Source organism: Squalius cephalus (assembly GCF_949319135.1).
Source record: "Squalius cephalus genome assembly, chromosome: 5".
NCBI classification, from domain to species: domain Eukaryota; kingdom Metazoa; phylum Chordata; class Actinopteri; order Cypriniformes; family Leuciscidae; genus Squalius; species Squalius cephalus.
This window is the reverse complement of record NC_137126.1, coordinates 20560155-20578002: the sequence shown is the minus strand read 5'-3', so window position 1 is coordinate 20578002 and position 17848 is coordinate 20560155. Positions and strand designations below refer to the sequence as shown.

Sequence of the window (17848 nt, the reverse complement as noted above, 5' to 3'; positions counted from 1 at the left end):
TAGTTTTTATTGTTTCATAAAAAAACAGATTTTTTTTTAAGGATTCTTTGTAAATAGATCAATAGAAAAGCAATTAGTTTGATAGAAATACATTTATAGAAATCCTTTGTAACATTATAAAAATGTCTTTACTGCCACTTTTTATCAATTTAATGTGCCCTTGCTGAATAAATATATATGTTTTTTGAATAAACAAATAAATGCAGAATTAGTGTGCATAAAAGACTTATTTCTTAAATTATTCGAATGGTAGTCTATATTTAAGACCTATAATTGATAAAACACACTAATTGAAAATGTAATAAAGTGCATTAAATACGCCCAAGGCCCAACACAACCCAAATCCAAAAAAATATTTTAGCACAAACAACTAATGTTTACATAGTTCCTTTGCTAAACTATAAAAAAGAAAAAAAACAAACATAATGAAGACAAACTGAAACCCACCTCTTTGGCACGGTTAATGAAGGGTATCTGCGTCCCACTGTTGAGGTCTTCATTAATGATGAGGCGTCGAGCCCACTGGCCTGCCCTTACCACTCCACTGCCCTGGATGAGAACCATGATCTTCTCCGGGTTAGTGAGGGCATCCTCGCTCACGTAAATAAAGCTTTTCGGTTCATCCTCAGTCGCATCGACCTGAAGGAATATTAATATTATAATCAGTACCAAACAGAGACACCGGTCGCCAATTATAGCAGGGTACAAGATTACGGCCAATGAAATCTGCGGTTTGGAAATGGTCTCTGTTGTATTATTGAACGTACTTAGGGCACTTTGAAACTAGAGTTCACACTGCACTCCAAAATGCTGGAGCAAATAACGTGGTCTATTGCTTGTGTATAAGTAAAGCATGTTTCCATTACATTCAGTCACACTTGCCAAACTCTGTGAACCTCGATTTGATTGTAAAAGGTGTTTTTGTGTTGTCTGCCCCCTGATGTGTCAACAACTGTATTTACTCTTATTAAAGTGGGGCAGGACACTCAGAAACAGCGGAGTGAGTCAGAGCCTGGAATCATTTCTAATGAACAGCGCTCAATGCTGAGCTACACTGCCAAGCTGCTGAGAAGTCAACACTGTCTGTCTGCGTCTGATGGCTTCATTACACTGCAACAAATCCGTCTTGACTTCTACATGCGTATGCTTCCTGTGTGGTGATCAGTTATGTGGCAAGCTCATAAAATCATACAATAGAAAATAACACAATGCATTTTGTGTGTAGTCTTCTTTAAAACTAACTTTGACAAATGGATTGAGCACTAAATGCAGTTGGTCACAGGTAGCTGTGCCCATGAAACTCTCTGAAAGACAATACAGACTCCAAGAACATCATTTGGTAAATACTCTCCACAAATAAAACAGCTCATAAAAGTCTGTGCCAGCATTGTTCAGGTGATTTATGGAGAGTAATTTACAGTGCTTTTAAAAGGACATAAATTCTATTTCTACCAAGTGCAAACACCCGCCATCAAAAATGATGTGTAGTTTAATGATACGCCTCTTAAAAAAGCGCACTAGAAATCATAACATTATTGCTCATATGAATGCAGTGACCACACCTTAGGAACCTCCTTGAGCGTACACAATGTTACCATCAGAACAAATGCAATTTTTCTCCTGGAGAGTTGAGAAGTGTTGAAGATTATTGAAGTTTTCACAACATTTAGACCACGGTATTCTTAAAGCACAATTGCATCAGCTTTCACAATAATTCTGTTTAGATTCCAACAGTTTTTAAGGAAGAAAAAAAGACATTACTTACAGGAAGAATCTCCTTCTTCAGGTTGCAGTCATTCTCCAAGAGTTCATAAACATACTTTGTAATGATCTACAGGAGACAAGATACATCTTTATAAGTCTTTCAAATCAATTTAAAAATGTTCCAGTTAGCTTAGAACAAGACTGACTAAAATATAACTTTGGTTGGAACATTAAAAAAAAGCACTGAAGAGAGTTATTAAAGCCTAGTAGATGGACCCTTTTCACAATATTAGATAGACCACTGTATTAGAAACAGCAGCATTAAATTGTTTTCTGTAATTTAAAGCCAAGGTAAGTATAGTGATATAAACAGTCTGTGAAAAAGGTCCATTGTGTGGTTTGATTTACTTATTTGGTATAATCAAACAATTGCACTAATGCAACTCAAACTGAGCCTATACAGGCCTAAAAAAAACACAGTATTTCCATTTATGACAATGAGAATCAATCACACTTCTTTGCATATATGCAAAGTACATGCAGTTGCTATAGACAGCCTCAGTGAATGAGATAATTGGAACTGTCTGGATTTCACTTGTTCAGCACAGAGAGCAGAGTGTACGGGTTCTGTCAGCCTAAAGCGGGGCAAATCTAGAGTACAAACAGCGTGTTGATGTAAGGTATGTTTATCCCTGCAGCTAAATTGCTAAAGAACATGTACACAGTGCAATTTCATCCCCGGGCCAAAAGTTTCATGGTTCAGTGACATCAACAACTTTCAGCATTTCTTGCTTGTTTTGCTTTTGCTCACGATCTGCGACAGCTGAAACTACAGCGTTTTAAGACGTGGATGGCAAATGCGGCAATTAAGACGGGATGTTTTATGGTGGTTGTGATTTGGCAACGGTCAGCAAAAAAAGCCCCAGTGTGACGGGGCTTATTTTCCAGGGCACGCTGATCCTGTTATGCCAACTCCGTGAGCACTTTATGGCCCACCCGGGTGGAGGCACTAACAGATGCCCCACTGGAATGAGGCGTGAAGGTGGTGGAGATGTATCCGTGTCTGACGGCTGAGATTGTCAGCTGTGCTGGTGTCAATAAATGTGTGAGGTCTTGATCTGCAGTCAAACTGAGCTGCAGGGAGAAGTCAGCGTGATGTGCATAGTCTAGACCAGCGGTCCTCAACTGAGGCCCCCAAAAAAATCACTGACAGATCTGTTCTGATAGAGCTGAGCAAAACAAACAATGGCAAATACAAAAAAATAAAGTGCGACTAGCCATATAATTATGCATAGTAATGATAAAGCCATCCTCATATCTTTTGTCAAAGTTCTTCAACCTGCAGAAAGAAACTAGTCAAATTATGCCAACATGGACATGATGATGCACATGATCTTAAAAACCATGTTCAAAATTAGGCAAGGAAAAAATAAAATACAACTCAGAATAGATTAAATATAAGATCACTTACAATTAATCATAGACTGATGGATATTTTGCTCAGGCTTTTTAACTGTGTTATTTGGACATTTTGAGATTATCGCATTGGCAAGTTTTCTTGCAGTTCCAAAATATACTAAAAATGTTGATAGGTCCGGTCGCTCGGTTGTGTAATTTAATCTAATTATATAAATTGTATATATAAAATGCAATTTAATGGTAAACTGACTGCAGATTCATTCTAAATGTATTATCAATTGTGCTGTGAATTGTTAGCTGCCAATAGCATGACACTGAATACATGGAAATTTACAATACAAACAAAACACTCAAACTATAAAGACATGCCAAGTTTGTCAAAAGGAAGCAACAGCATCTAAACACGTCACAACTAATCATCAAATTATAGTTTCGTTCACTTTTGCACAACCAATTTTTGGTAGTGCGTTGGGTCGACAACAGCAAACAAAACAAGCAATACCATTTGAGAACCACTGGTTTAAACTAGATCAAATTTAATACATTAATGGGGTATTAAAAACCCAATCAAACTATGATCTGTGACTGCATATGCAACAAAACAAATGTGCGTGTGAATTCATACCCACGATCATGACACAGGACAAAAAAAGCGAAACCTTTAGATAGAGTGATAATGTAATCTTAATGGTTGCATACTCATTTAAAGCCATAAGGCATAGCCTAAGCTATTGCTTATTTGATTACAAACAGCAAAAGTACATTAAGCTCAAATGAGCTAATGCAAAGGGATATTAGTGCTCGTCAGCGGTCAGCGGGCCTAAATGAGATGACGGATATCTCTACAGACCGTGGTGGAGGGGGCGACGCCAGTGACGATAGGAAGACACAGGCAGCTCAACAGTACCTAATTCACTAAATGTCAAGCTCTCTGATGAAGACTAAAATGGTTGTGAAGTGCAATATGCTTGTGTTTAATGACATCAATAAGCCTTGCAGGAAATTTCATTTATACTACATTATTGCTTCAGTGCCTCAGGTGCTTCTCTTTTGATATATGAGAGAAGAGAATGAGGGGGTTTTGAAAGGGTGCGTGGGTTCTGTTTGAGACGGTCTACGGCCGTTCACTCTCACAGATGTTTGAGTGTATGTGTACAAAAAGTTGGTGAGGAGTTTTGTGTGCAACATGTTCCCTCATCATGGACTGTCCATGCTAACATCACAGGGTGGAAAAACAAAATACCAGAATTATACAGCACATCTTTCAAATAGAGGTAGCAGAAAGTAGATCATTTGAGTTAAGTTTCAACGTTACAGCACCTTTAATATGTAAATGTCTTTAACAATGCATTACAGACAACAAATTGTACTATTATATATTACTACAACAAAAATTATTTATATTATATTATATTAATAATTAACATAAAAGTTTGGGGTCAGTAAGATTTTGTAGTGTTTTTTGGGAAAAAAAAGTCTCACCAAGCTCACCAAGGCTGCATTTATTTGATGAACACTACAGTAATAACAGTAACACTATGAAATCGTTGCAATTTAAAATGGTTTTCTATTTTGATATATCTTAAAATGTAATGTTTTCCTGTGATGGCAAAGCTGAATTTTCAGCATCATTACTCCAGTCTTCAGTGTCACATGATCCTTCAGAAATCATTCTAAAATGCTGAATTGCTGCTTAAGAAACAAGTAGGGGAAACAAAATCCTTTCAATTTATAACACAGAAACAGACATTACTTAAAGCATATTAAATTAAATATCTACATATTACATTTGCTTCAAATGAACAACTAGAGGACAAAACGACATTTTATGGTACAATCCATATAAATCAAAACAACTGGTCTGTGGGAACCACAGTGACTTCATGGAATCTTTAGGAAATTAATTTTTAGTTGCAGGAAATACAAAATCACTTTGTCTGGGCAAAAAAGAATTAAAGATTAGCTGAGGTCAAGCACTTGTTAATCACTCGATGAGAAAGATTATAAAGACATCCATCTGAATGGTTGAAAACATCCAGTACCCTCTTTGTGCTCATTCTCTAAACAACTGTTTGAGTGGAAAGAGCTTGAAAAAGCAGTCTTTTAATGTGTACTAATATCTTTTTACAAAGACATTATTTCTTATAAAAAGGAGACAAGGAAATGTGACTCACGCAGAGTTTGCACAGTTCACATCACTGAGAGCTTGAGCAATCCCCCCCAAACAATCCCTGAGCAGCTCTGGGCTATTTTTTTCTGCCTTCACAAAACAACTTTGAATAGTTCATACATTATTTGTGCAGTATTCAGACAAGATTATTTTCACAGGTTTAACTTCTTGCCCCCAGACTCACAGAGCACCCCGTGAGCAGAATTCATACAAAGCGCATGTTCGGTGGTGGGAACTTTGGGGTTATATAGTTCATTCCTTCATACATCCTTCACAGGTGATGCAATCAAAACTGCTGAACCTCAACATTAACAATCTGCATGTCACTAGCGGTCTCTGAGGGAGTTCCCCCAGGCGTATATACCGAGAAACAGAGAATCAATTCTCACAGTTAATATCCTAAATAATCATATGGAATATTAGTGTTTGCCTTCGCTGCCCTCCTATAGATAAATTGACATGGAAAGGAGAGCGCAATCGCCTGTCATTGTAATTGGAGCACAGTGCTGTCGCATAATTAATATTGTCTTATTAGTCTGATAATGAAAACCCTGCAGGTAAGAATGGTAAGTGCTCCTCGCCTCCCCCTCTAAACGTGATGAGGGTGGTGATCACAGATCCGCTGGAGAGGAGTGTTGTCTTGTAAAGTGCACATCTATAACAGAAGACCCAGAATGAGTTTTTCTTTTTTTTTTTCTTTCTTTTCTTTTTAATTGGAATGAAATTTGGCGGGAGAAAGCTGATGGTGGGTCACAAACACACACACACACACACACACACACACACACACACTGCAAACCGTGACACACCTGGAGCAGTGGGCAGCCATTATGCTGTGGAGCCCGGGGAGCGATTTGAACATATCAAACAAAAGTTATTGAATCAAGTGGTTTCCCCAAATTCAACTGAAAATGCAACTGTTAATGACTTCTGCCATCTCAAAATTATTCAACCCCTTAATGGCAAGCATCTTTAGTACTTAGTAGAACACCCTTTTGCTGTTATGACCTGCTGCAAATGAGATGTATAAACCAGACATCAGATTCTGGAAGCGTTTCTGAGGAATCTTAGCCCATTCCTCATGAGCAATGGCCTCCAGTTAAGTGATATTCTTGGGTTTGCGTGCTGCAACCACCTTTTATTCCCACCAGAGATTTTCTATTGGGTTCAAGTCAGTTGACTGTGATGGCCTCTTTAGAATCTTCCAGGACTTCTTCTGCAACCAAGCCTTGGTGGAATTTGAGGTACGTTTGGGATCATTGTCCTGCTGGAAGTTCCAATGACGCCCAAGCTTCAGCTTCCTCATTGACGGCATGACGTTTTCTCCTAGGATTTTCTGATACTTCAATGAATCCATCTTGCCTGCCATGCGTTGCAGGTTTCAAGTGCCAAAGAATGAAAATCAGCCCTGGAGCATCACCGAACCACCACCATGCTTAACTGTAGGCAAAGGGTTCTTTTCAGCATATGCTTCATTCTTCTTCCTCCAGACATACCGCTGATCAATAGGGCTGAAAAGTTCCAGTCTTGTTTCATCGCTGCACAGAACAGAATCCCAAAACCTCTGTGATTTTGAGCAAATTGGAGCAAACTTTTCTTGTGCTTTTGGGTCAGTAGTGGAGCATTTCTTGGAGTTTTGGCATGTGTATAGTATGCGCCGTACTGTGCAAGCTGAAACCGCAGTACCTTGCTGCAGGTATTCTGCAGTCACTCGAGGGCTTTTCTGAACCTGCCTTCTCAGAAATCAGGTTGCAGCCGTTGATAGCTTCCTTTTTCTGTCCCGTCCAGGTAGTGTAACCACTGTTCCTTTAATTTTGAACGTGCAAACTATGCTTCTAATGTTGTCTCTAGGAAGATATAGTGCCTTTGCTATGTTTTTGTATACTGTTGCTTGTTTGTTAAGGGTGATGATATCTTAACTTTTTGGACCATTCTTTTGACTTAGCTATATTTTCTACCATGCAGTCAAACGTGACACTCATCAAACCTAGCCAGTTCAGATATTTCATGTGTTCTAGCTCAAGCACACCTGGTGGAACTAATGAAGCCCTTGATTAGTTGCATCTGGTGTGCTTGAGACAACACCTGTTTCGCAGATTTGTACTGTTGTGAGGGATTCTATTCAGGGGGTTAAATAATTTTGATAAGTCATTAAAAGTTGCATTTTCACTTGAATTTGGGGAAATCACTTGAAACATTTGTTGTGTTGAGCCATTTCAATTAAGAACATTAAAATGTACAATTTGTATTGCTAACACAGCACTCGACCAAAAGGACCCACACTTTAGCTGAGACTTGCAGTATGTTTTAATAAAAAAACTTTTAATAAAACTATTCAGTAGACTTCCACAGATTTTCACACACCAACATAAAAAACGTGTGCAGATTCTGCGTGGGAATTTAAGACTTAGATAGCTGGTGACAGATATGGGTTTCTGAGAGGCTGATGCCATTATATGCACAATTTCACTGTTATTTCACCATTCTATCCAATACGATCTTCTTCTAAGCCAGCAAAGCACTAAACCACACATCGCACTGCTGGAGTCCCCCATATAAGATACATAAACACAGCCATGTCTCATCTGCCAATGATATGGGTCTCAGACAGGACAATGGGTGACCACACAGGGTCAGCTCCAGGCTCTGACTCCAGGAGGGGGTTTGTTTACAGGCTGCTGATGTGGCGGCAGTGATCTGGAGGATCAGAGAGGAAGGAAGAGCCTTAGCAGGGGGATCTGCAGGGGAGCAGTGGGGAGACATAACACATGAGAGGAGGGGGGTCACGCTAATCCCCCCACAGACACCGTCCCCTGCCAGCTCACGCACAACACCACAGCTGAGAAAAGAGGGAGCGTGGGAGGAACGGACGGAAAGAGACAAGGCACAGACGCCACGGTGGCCTTGACCAGAGCGTGTCGTCTGGGTGGGCAAGCGATAAGGTGGACACACACAGCTGAGGGTCTTAATGAAGTGCACTGTTGTCTCAGAAAGTTGATCTGTTTGTAAACTCCCATGCGGCAGAAATCCTCTTCAAACAACGAGGAGGGGGTCCACGGGGCCCCCAGATGAGCAGAATAAGTCAAGGGAAGCGATAAAGCGAGAGAAAAGAGGGGGAAAAAATCCACAGACCTCCCACAATGGAGGTATTACGACTCAATCTCCCCCGTCCGGCTGACCTTAGCGCTCGGGTGATAAGACATTTGTGTTCCATGTTGAAAAAAAGAGGAACGTCATATGAAACTCTGACCTCTTGCATGACAGGAATCTCAGGGGGAATTGAAAAATGAGGACAGGTGCTTATCAGGTGGTCCCGCTCTGACCCGGACTAATGAGCCGACTGGACTTCGGACAGTGAAGGGTAATCAATACTGCAAGATGTGTTTGTCTTAGCCACTGCACGCTGACTTCAGATCAGTCAACCGACAGGGTCTTTTAGAGCTACTCGGGCAGGACAGAATGAATGACTTCAAAGATGTTTGGATAATGACAGTGATGGAGTGACAGCAGGGAAGAGCCGGGAATTGTCAATAGATTAAAAGGCAAGAATAAAGAATACATGCAGACAAGACAAATCCCCAAAACAGAAACACACAAACACAAGGTCGAGAAAAGAGAGAGATATGAATGCTGATTCATGACAAGGGTTCAGTAATAAAACAGCTCGGTTGGACTCCCCTTTTTTTTTGTTATCTTGTTCCTCTTTTAAATATTGAACTTTTTGCTGTTGTCAGAGGAAGAAAGTGGCCGCACTTCATGCGATAGTCTCATAGGGCTTCTACAGCCACAGCTACTACATAGGAAACAAAACTGGAGGGAAAACAGAAATATTCAGACTTGATTTCAGCAATTGTGATTTGATTGCATAGTGAAAATTAAACATAATTAACAAAAAACATTTACTTTAAAATAACACTATTTTAGAATACCAATGAGATCAGTGTCATATATTAGGAATGTGAAAAGGTACATTTTTATAAGCGACATTTTAATATTGATTATTATTAATATACATTTTTGGGATTCACTTTTTAGATTTTCAGTCTTTTTGAATTTGTTTAAATATTAGTAATTTTGTCAACTGCTGTTTATTAGTTTTTATATTTTTATTTCAGTTTAGTTTTAGTAATTTTAGTACTTCAACTTTTACTTCAGTTGTCAAGGCTCAATTTCTATTTAGTTTTTCATAGATTAAAGATAATTAATTTTATTTCATTAGTTTTTATTAGTTTTAGTTAACTATAACAGTACTAATTTTGATTTCATGTTGTCTCTGCAAACACAGTCATGTTTTATTTCTTGAAGCTGGTGAAGGAACATCAACTGCACAAACCTCTGAGGAAGCAATGGCATTTTGTTTTACTTGTATAGGGAGCTGTTCTTAACATTAAAAAAAAACAGGCATGATTCTGTTGCATGGGCCTGCAGTCACTAACTGCTGTGTTCGTGTGTGTGTGTGTGTGTGTGTGTGTGTGTGTGTGTGTGTGTGTGTGTGTGTGTGTGTGTGTGTGTGTGTGTGTGTGTGTGTGTGTGTGTGTGTGTGTGTGTGTGTGTGTCTCTCTACAGGACAGGACATATTTTTTACAGCACAAGTGACTTAAACAGTAACATCATTTGTAACTCATTTTTAGCCTAAGTGTTGAAGTACAAGTTATGAAATTCGATTAAGAGGTTTGTTCAAATCCTGGGTCAGTCCATCCTGCATCACTTTCCGATCCATTTCGACTTCTCTTATATCACTATCCAATTTCCAATCAATTAAAAGGAAAATATAAGCAAAATACTCCCTCTGAGTCAATGTTTCTCTCACACACTCACAGTATAAAGCCAACCAGTATAAAATGTGAAAAAAAGAGAAGTTATCTATGAAATCAAGCCATCTGGGCAGCTCTTCTTCATTAGAATACTGTATGTCTGTCATTCCACAGATGCAGAGAAAGATCCTCATTTATTAACAGCTTAATGCTCTCCCATCTGGAGTCAAGCCCACACTGTGTCACCTAGCGCTGAGAACAGTCACTTACTCTCTCTCCGTGTGTGTGTGTGTGTGTGTGTGGTAACGTTCATGACCCTCCGCCTACTGAGAACATACCAACATGGACACACACAGTACCTGCCACCCACCCACATGCCGTCAGACACAAAGTATGAATGCATAAACAGTGTTGTACTGGCAGGGAGGTCAACAAACTGGCCAGGTAAACACACAAAACAAAACACTCGCATATATTGAGGGAGAGACTCACATTTGCAACAGACACCTGATATTATGGTAGGAAAGACACACATTATGCAACACTTGCATACAATTTAAAGAAGAAGAAAAAAAAGAAATCTTAATTACATGCAAGCAGAACATCTGAAGACCAACACCCCTCCCTCCCCAGCTAACATGGTGATACACACACACACACACACACACACACACCCCTCTAAGGCAAAGCACTTGCCAGTGTTGTTCAGTGATGCAAACCAGCCAAAGATCTCACACTTTTGCATGCGTGTGTCTACATACCCCCTAATGATGATCCCCCCGTGATATGAAGAGAGACAAGGAGAACAATGAAGAAGTTGGCTATAGAAATAGATAATGAAGTGATAGTGAATGACCCTGAGTTTCAGTTTGCCTCTGGCCCCCGTGTGCAGATTGCATTCAAAGATGCTGTTGATTTGCAGTTGCACAATTGAAACCGAACTGCAAGACGCAGGTGTACAAGTCAACGTTAACAAACAATCTGAAAAACAAGCAATGCTTTCTTTTTTTTTACTTATTTATTTTTTTATTTATATTTCATTCTTTTTTCCAGTAGCAATTTACAATAAGGTTTCACTTGTTAACATTAGTTAACGTATTAACTAACATGAACTAACTACAAGCAATACATTTGATAATGTATTTGTTAATCTTTGTTAATGTTAGTTAATACAAATCCAGCTGTTCACTGTTTGATCATGTTACTTCACAGTGCATTAACTAATGTTAACAAATACAACTTTTGATTTTAGCAAAGATTAATAAATGCTGCAGAAGTGCAGTTCATTATTAGTTCATGTTAACTAATGTAGTTAATTAATGCAACCTTATTGTAAAGTGTTACCAATTTTCCTTCATTGAATTTACTTTCGTGTTTTTGTACATAATTGGTCCATCATCTTACTGGGTACGGAAACACCCAATTAAAATTCGAATCATAAATAAATAAAGCGAGATAGAAAAAAGCTGAATGAATGAATGAATGGACTTTATTCTGTGAAAGTTTTTATTTATTTATTTATTTTTGCCCAAACATTAAGTCAAGGAGGTCCAATGTTAAAATCAACACAGAATTTAAATGTTTGGGCAAACTATCCCTTGTAAAATTACTATGCCTAATTACAATTCAGGGTGTCTCCTTTGAAGCGAAAATTCTTGATAGGCAATGTAAAAAAAAAAAAAACACATTTATCGGACTGAATAAACTAAGACATTATTATTTCACACTTCAACCATCAAGGTTGCAGGGAAATATGAAATGTTACTCCTCGTACTTCAACTTTTTTTGAAAGGTAACTTCTTCAATACGTAACTTTGTGGGGAAAATCCTTGATCGTTTTCTTTGAAATGCAAGTTTCTCTTTGCCAGAGCTTCCTTACATTCTTTGAAGAAATCTGGCTTCTGTTTCATATTTTTCAACAAGACCAATGTAAGTGGTAATCTAGTACTTTCTAAATTTGGATATAAAACTGAGTATTTAACTATTGTTGCTAAGCTGCTAAAATGTAATTTAATTATTTAATGTAATTGTTTGTTTGTAATTTTTTAGCTTAATATGTTTACTGCATTTGCACACCTGTTATTTTCATTTTGCAAAGCATTGACAATAGTCACACGGAAAAAAAAGAGAAATGCACTAAAATTGAAATTGACAAGTTTATGCTTCATCAATCCTAAAATCGCCATCAAGCCTTATTGGCAGTGATGCCTTTGACTGAACAAAGTCTCTATCTCTCCATCTCTCTCTCTCTCTGAACCTGTCAGGGTAAACCTGTGGTCCAGCAGCTCATTCAGGCCCGGCTGAAGTGCAAATTGGACATCTGGTGCTGCCTCCAGTCTCACAAAGACTCTCGCCCACTTCTGTACCCCACTTTCACACTCAAATCTGAGAACGCTGGAACACAGGGACACACACCACCAACAGCGCCATTCGCAGACACAAGACATAGACAGTTAGAGGAAGAAATCAAGTTCTCAGCTGAATCTGGCCTCCGTATGGATTATGGTTAGGAATTCACACAGTTTTGTCACATTATGTGCTGATTGCAGAAAAAAAAAAAAAAAAAAAAATTCTGCAGATGGATTCAGATATGATTCAGAATTGCAGTACCCAACAGAGCGGAGTATTACATTCTCCCATGAATGCATTGTCAAAATAATCAAAAACATTACATTTTCACTTTTTAGTTATGCATTTTTTTCGATTTAATCGTTTAATTAAAAACGCATTTAATTATGCACAAAGAAATTGTAAGTAAATGTACATCCAAGGAGAGAAACAGGCCTAATTTTGTCCGAATTATTATTATTTACATCATGTTGATTAACAGAGTAATAACCATAAATGATGGCACTTCAAACAATACCAAGGAATGGCCTTGTCACATTTCTTTAAAAATAATCTAAAACCATATTATTAGAGTAAATGGTCAATAAAACATCATTATGTAAGTCTTCAATATGTCATTTTGTGGGGAAAATTCCTAATCATTTTCTTTGAAAGGTGCATTTCATATTTTTCAATAAAACCAGTGTAATAGTACGATACATTTGGACTAACTATTAGTTGAGTCACTGTAAATAAAAATAAATAAATGATTCAAGTAAAATGGCATTGCTGAAGTAAACAGTCGAGTATTACTAGGTTAGCATATACAACATTTTCAGTCATCTTTAATATGTTAAGTGCTTTTTCTGTTTTTTTTGTTGGTGGTGTATACACATGCAGTAAACAAAGTTGCTGCCTTATTTTTATTTTTTTATTTAAGTACAATCAACTTGGATGTTTTAGTCATTTCTACTTAAATTACATTAAACTGATTTTAAAAATGGGTTGAATTTTGTATATAAAAAAGGTAAAAATTGCTTAACTTATTTTGAGTTAATGCAATGTAAAAACATATGTTGTCATAACTTATTGACCAGATCATTTTTTTACAGTGTATAGGGTCATGACACCTGTAACAGTATCAGCACTACACAAGACTGACTGAGAAAGCATCACACTGCTAACGTCTGTGCTGAAATTTAGAACAATGATAAACATCATTGGCACAGTTTGTACATCAAATATATTTATGCAGGGTAGCTAGACATGACTTAAGAGATGATATATTACTATTTTCTTTCTATAAAGTTTAATGAATGTAGGCTACCACAAACAATACTTTAATATCAGGTGCCACAACAGCGATTTGATATTGCATGCCTCTATATTGCACATACATCACAAACATTGCTCAAGCGAATCCTTTAACACTCAAAACAATATCACAAAATGCAACCTGCTTTCACTTCCAGTCTATTTTGAATTCACTCAACAGAAGTATATGAAATCTGGTCACCCGCTGTTCTGCTCCAAAACTTTTGCTTTATGTTTTTAGCCACGTACACAGATATGCAATGATAATAGGAGAGCCTTTTTTTTTGTTTTGTTCTTAAAGGGACATTTCTCATAGGATCATACCTGGACCAGAAATAAAACACTCACATAATCCTAAAAGAGTCAATTTCTTTTCTTTGAACATCAAACGAATACGCACTACAAATAAAGCCAAATAAGCCAGATGTAAATGAGCGAAGATAATTAAGTGCATGTATACACAAATTAACTTAAGACTCAAGTGAACTGCATTTGAACTTTCAAAGCCACGTACATGAAGGCTACAGTAGAAAGAGAAACGTCCCAGAAATCCTGAAGGCACACGCAAGTACAAACACATTTTCGAATAAGCCAACATGCGATACACATCAGAATATGAACAATCAACACTCTTAAACCCTGCAACATGCACACAGCCCCGGAGCGTGACAGTAGAACGAGGTTGGGGAAAGTAATGGTTGGTAAAGCGTGAAGGTGTGAATAGTGAGAGTGCTGTAAATCAGAGCACAGCAGAGTTTGCTCAGACAAAACACACACATAAAAAAAAAAACATGATGAAAGATGGTCTATACTGTATCAGAGACACCCTAGTTCACCATTCACCGGGTCCAAAATGCCTTGTGATCTGATCACTGAAACCATATTCAAAGATAGTCAAAAATCCATGTGACCCATGTAAACATGATTGACAGCATATACAAATAACAATATACCACTGCTCTAAAACAATGGTTTTAAACTTTGGTGGTGGTGCATTTATTTGATCTAAAAACAGGAAATATTGTGAAATATTATTACAATTTAAAACATTTTTTTTAAATAAATAAATAAATAAATATATATATTATATATATATATATATATATATATATATATTAAAAAATATATATATATTTTTTTTTATGTCATTTTATACCCATGATGGCAAACCAGAAATTATTCTAATATCCTGGTTTGATGCTCAAGAAACATTTCTTGTGTATATGTATATATATGTACTGTATATATATATATATATATATGTATGTGTATATATATATGTATGTATATATATATATATATATATATATATATATATATATATATATATATATATATATATATATATATACACACGTGTATGTATGTGTATGTATATATATATATACACACACACACACATCATTTTTAATATTCTTTGATTAATAGAAAGTGCCAAAAGACAACTTATGTAAAATATAAATCTTCTGTAACATTATACATGTCTTTACAGTCACTATTGATCAATTCCATGCAGCCTTACCGAATAAAAATATTAATTTCTTTCAGATAAAAAAATAATACTAACCCCAAACATTTGAGCGATAGTGTAAATAAATACATAATTTTAAGTCACAGTAAAACAAATATTCAGTTATATAATATTTAATCAAATATGTTCTATACTATTGAATTAAAGCACAAAAAATTCATACAATGATCTATGAAAATAAAATATCACATTTTTATATAGAATGTTAACAAATATAAACATTACCTCTCCCAGTGCTTCATATCTTTTCTGGTTCCATCTATGTAGGTCCTCCTTGTAGTTGAAGACAAACGGCTCTCCTGTGTTTATGTGTCTTAACTGACCATCTACAGAAAATAAAAATATACAATTTCATAATTTTGTAAAAAGTGACATCTTTAAAGCCTGAGAATCCCTCAATTTGGCTAGTGAACGCAGGTCTTCCATAAACAAGTTGTAACTCATTAAGAAAGTTTCCCCATCCATATTCTGCCATCTATTCCCAATAAAATTACACTGCCCAGTTTGATGTCCTGTTTGGGTCAGACACTGAATGCATCTGTGTTTATTACCTTTTATCTCCCTATTACATTTCTCTCACAGTTCCACTTTAATTACAGATGAAGGGAATATTAAGGGCAATATTAGTGCAGAGTATCTTGAAGTGGAGCGTGAGGCAAGGCATGAAGCCAAAGCTTTTGTGTGCCAACAAGAAAAGAATGTTTTCCAACATAAAAGTAAGACGTCTCTGATTGGCCATCACACACTTGAAAGCCTTGTTGTTTTCTCAGCAAGGGCACAACATTGGCAGGCTTGAACTCATGTGAATCACTCTTTACCTTTACATTCAGCAACCATTTGCACCTGCAGTTTGAGTGGCATCAAAAACCTCAGCCAATCCAAATCTAATTTAGTAGTTTGGATCCAATGAAACATTTTTGAATAGACTGAAAGCTTTAGCATTGAGGGCTGTCCATACACCGCCTGCAGAAGTCTTTCTACCTATCAGGAGAAGCACACTGGCTGTGACCTTCAGTTCAGAACCTCAGGCCTGCTTGATGCGCATCAATCCCCTTCATGCAATTAAATACGTTTGGCTGGCGTCCCCCCATCTGGCAGGTACAAGGCCTGCAAACGGCTAGCGCCTCTCCTGTCCCCCTTACTTTGGCCTTCTGGGACGTCTGGCAGGCCTTCCTCAGACAGCTGGTGCTGAAATAGCGGTCTCTCCGCAACTGTACTTCAAGCCACCAGAGATCCGAGAGCGTACGTGAGTATAACTGGACCACTGCAACTGTTCCCTCCTATGAGCATCCTTTGAGGGGCTCTTTTGAGAGCGGGCCAGCCGACTTCATTCAAAGTGACCCACTTGAATGCCACTGTTCTGCCAAGGCTGGACAATGAGGCCTGGCTTTTGCCAAGTACTGATGCTGCTAAACAGCTGCTGAGGTGGATTAGGTAAACAACAACAACATGCTGGGTTAGGACTAATGGTGTTTTAGGTGAAGAGGCTGAATAACTGACGTATTCGCCAGCCACTCTTTGGAAAAAAGTATATAATGCTTTTGTCCAACGAGTGCTAACTCATCCAGCTCAGCCATTCAACCCTGTTACCAAAGTTATTATCAATTCTATATATATATATATATATATATATATATATATATATATATATATACATATATACACATACATACACAACAGTATAATAATATAATACTTGGATGATGCAGCATAATGCTGAACATATATAATGCTGTATATACATCTTGCTGCTCACTATTTTTTTTTTTATTATTATTAATATTATTATTATTATTATTATTATTATTATTATTATTATTATCATCAATGTTGAAGACAGTTGTGCTGCTTAACATTTTTGAGGAAATCATGATACATTTTTCAGGATTCTTTGATGAATAGATTTATTTGACATATATATGTTTTGTAATACTACAATTGTCTATGCTGTTGGTCCACCGCGTGCTGACAAAGCATCGCCGACCCGCCAAGGCATGGACTCTGCAAGACCCCGAAAGGTGTCCTGTGGTATCTGGCACCAAGATGTAAGCAGCAGATCCTTCATGCCCTGTAGGTTGTGAGGTGGAGCAGCCATGGATCGAAACTGTTGGTCCAGCACATCTCACAGATGCTCAATTGGACCTGGGGAATTTGGAGGCCAGGGTAACACCTTGAACTCTTCATCATGTTCCTCATCATGGATTCTCCTGCTGAAAGAGACCACTTCCACCAGGGAACACCAATGTCATGTACCTGGTCTGCAACAATGTTTAGTTGGCACGTGTCAAATTTACGTCCACGTGAATGGCCGGATCCTGGGTTTCCCAGCTGAACATTGCCCAGAGCATCACACTTCCTCCACCAGCTTGCTATCATCCCACAGTGCATCCTGGTGCCATCACTTCCCCAGTTAAACAGTGCACACGTACACAGCCGTCATGGTGATGTAAAAGAAAACAGGACTCATCAGACCAGGAGATCTTCTTTCGACCATTGTAGGCGTAACCCATAACCATCCACAACCAACCTCCCATAACCATAATTATGGGCCACAGTAGACCTTATATTGGCTCAGACCAGACAGGATAGCCTTCGCTGCCCTTGTGCATCGATGCACCCAAAACCCTA

General features: G+C 37.7%; 1 protein-coding gene across 2 annotated transcripts in view; it reads right to left on the bottom strand.

Moving 5' to 3' along the window:
- arb2a (ARB2 cotranscriptional regulator A) overlaps positions 1 to 17848 on the bottom strand; it is a 204799-nt gene that overhangs the window by 176197 nt on the left and 10754 nt on the right. For both annotated transcript variants that reach the window (XM_079872939.1, XM_079872938.1), the window contains exons 4-6: positions 15446 to 15546; positions 1766 to 1831; positions 448 to 639 (exon numbers count right to left, since the gene is read on the bottom strand). In XM_079872939.1, the coding sequence (XP_079729065.1) occupies positions 448 to 639; positions 1766 to 1831; positions 15446 to 15546 (359 nt within the window). The remainder of the gene's footprint in view (positions 1 to 447; positions 640 to 1765; positions 1832 to 15445; positions 15547 to 17848) is intronic.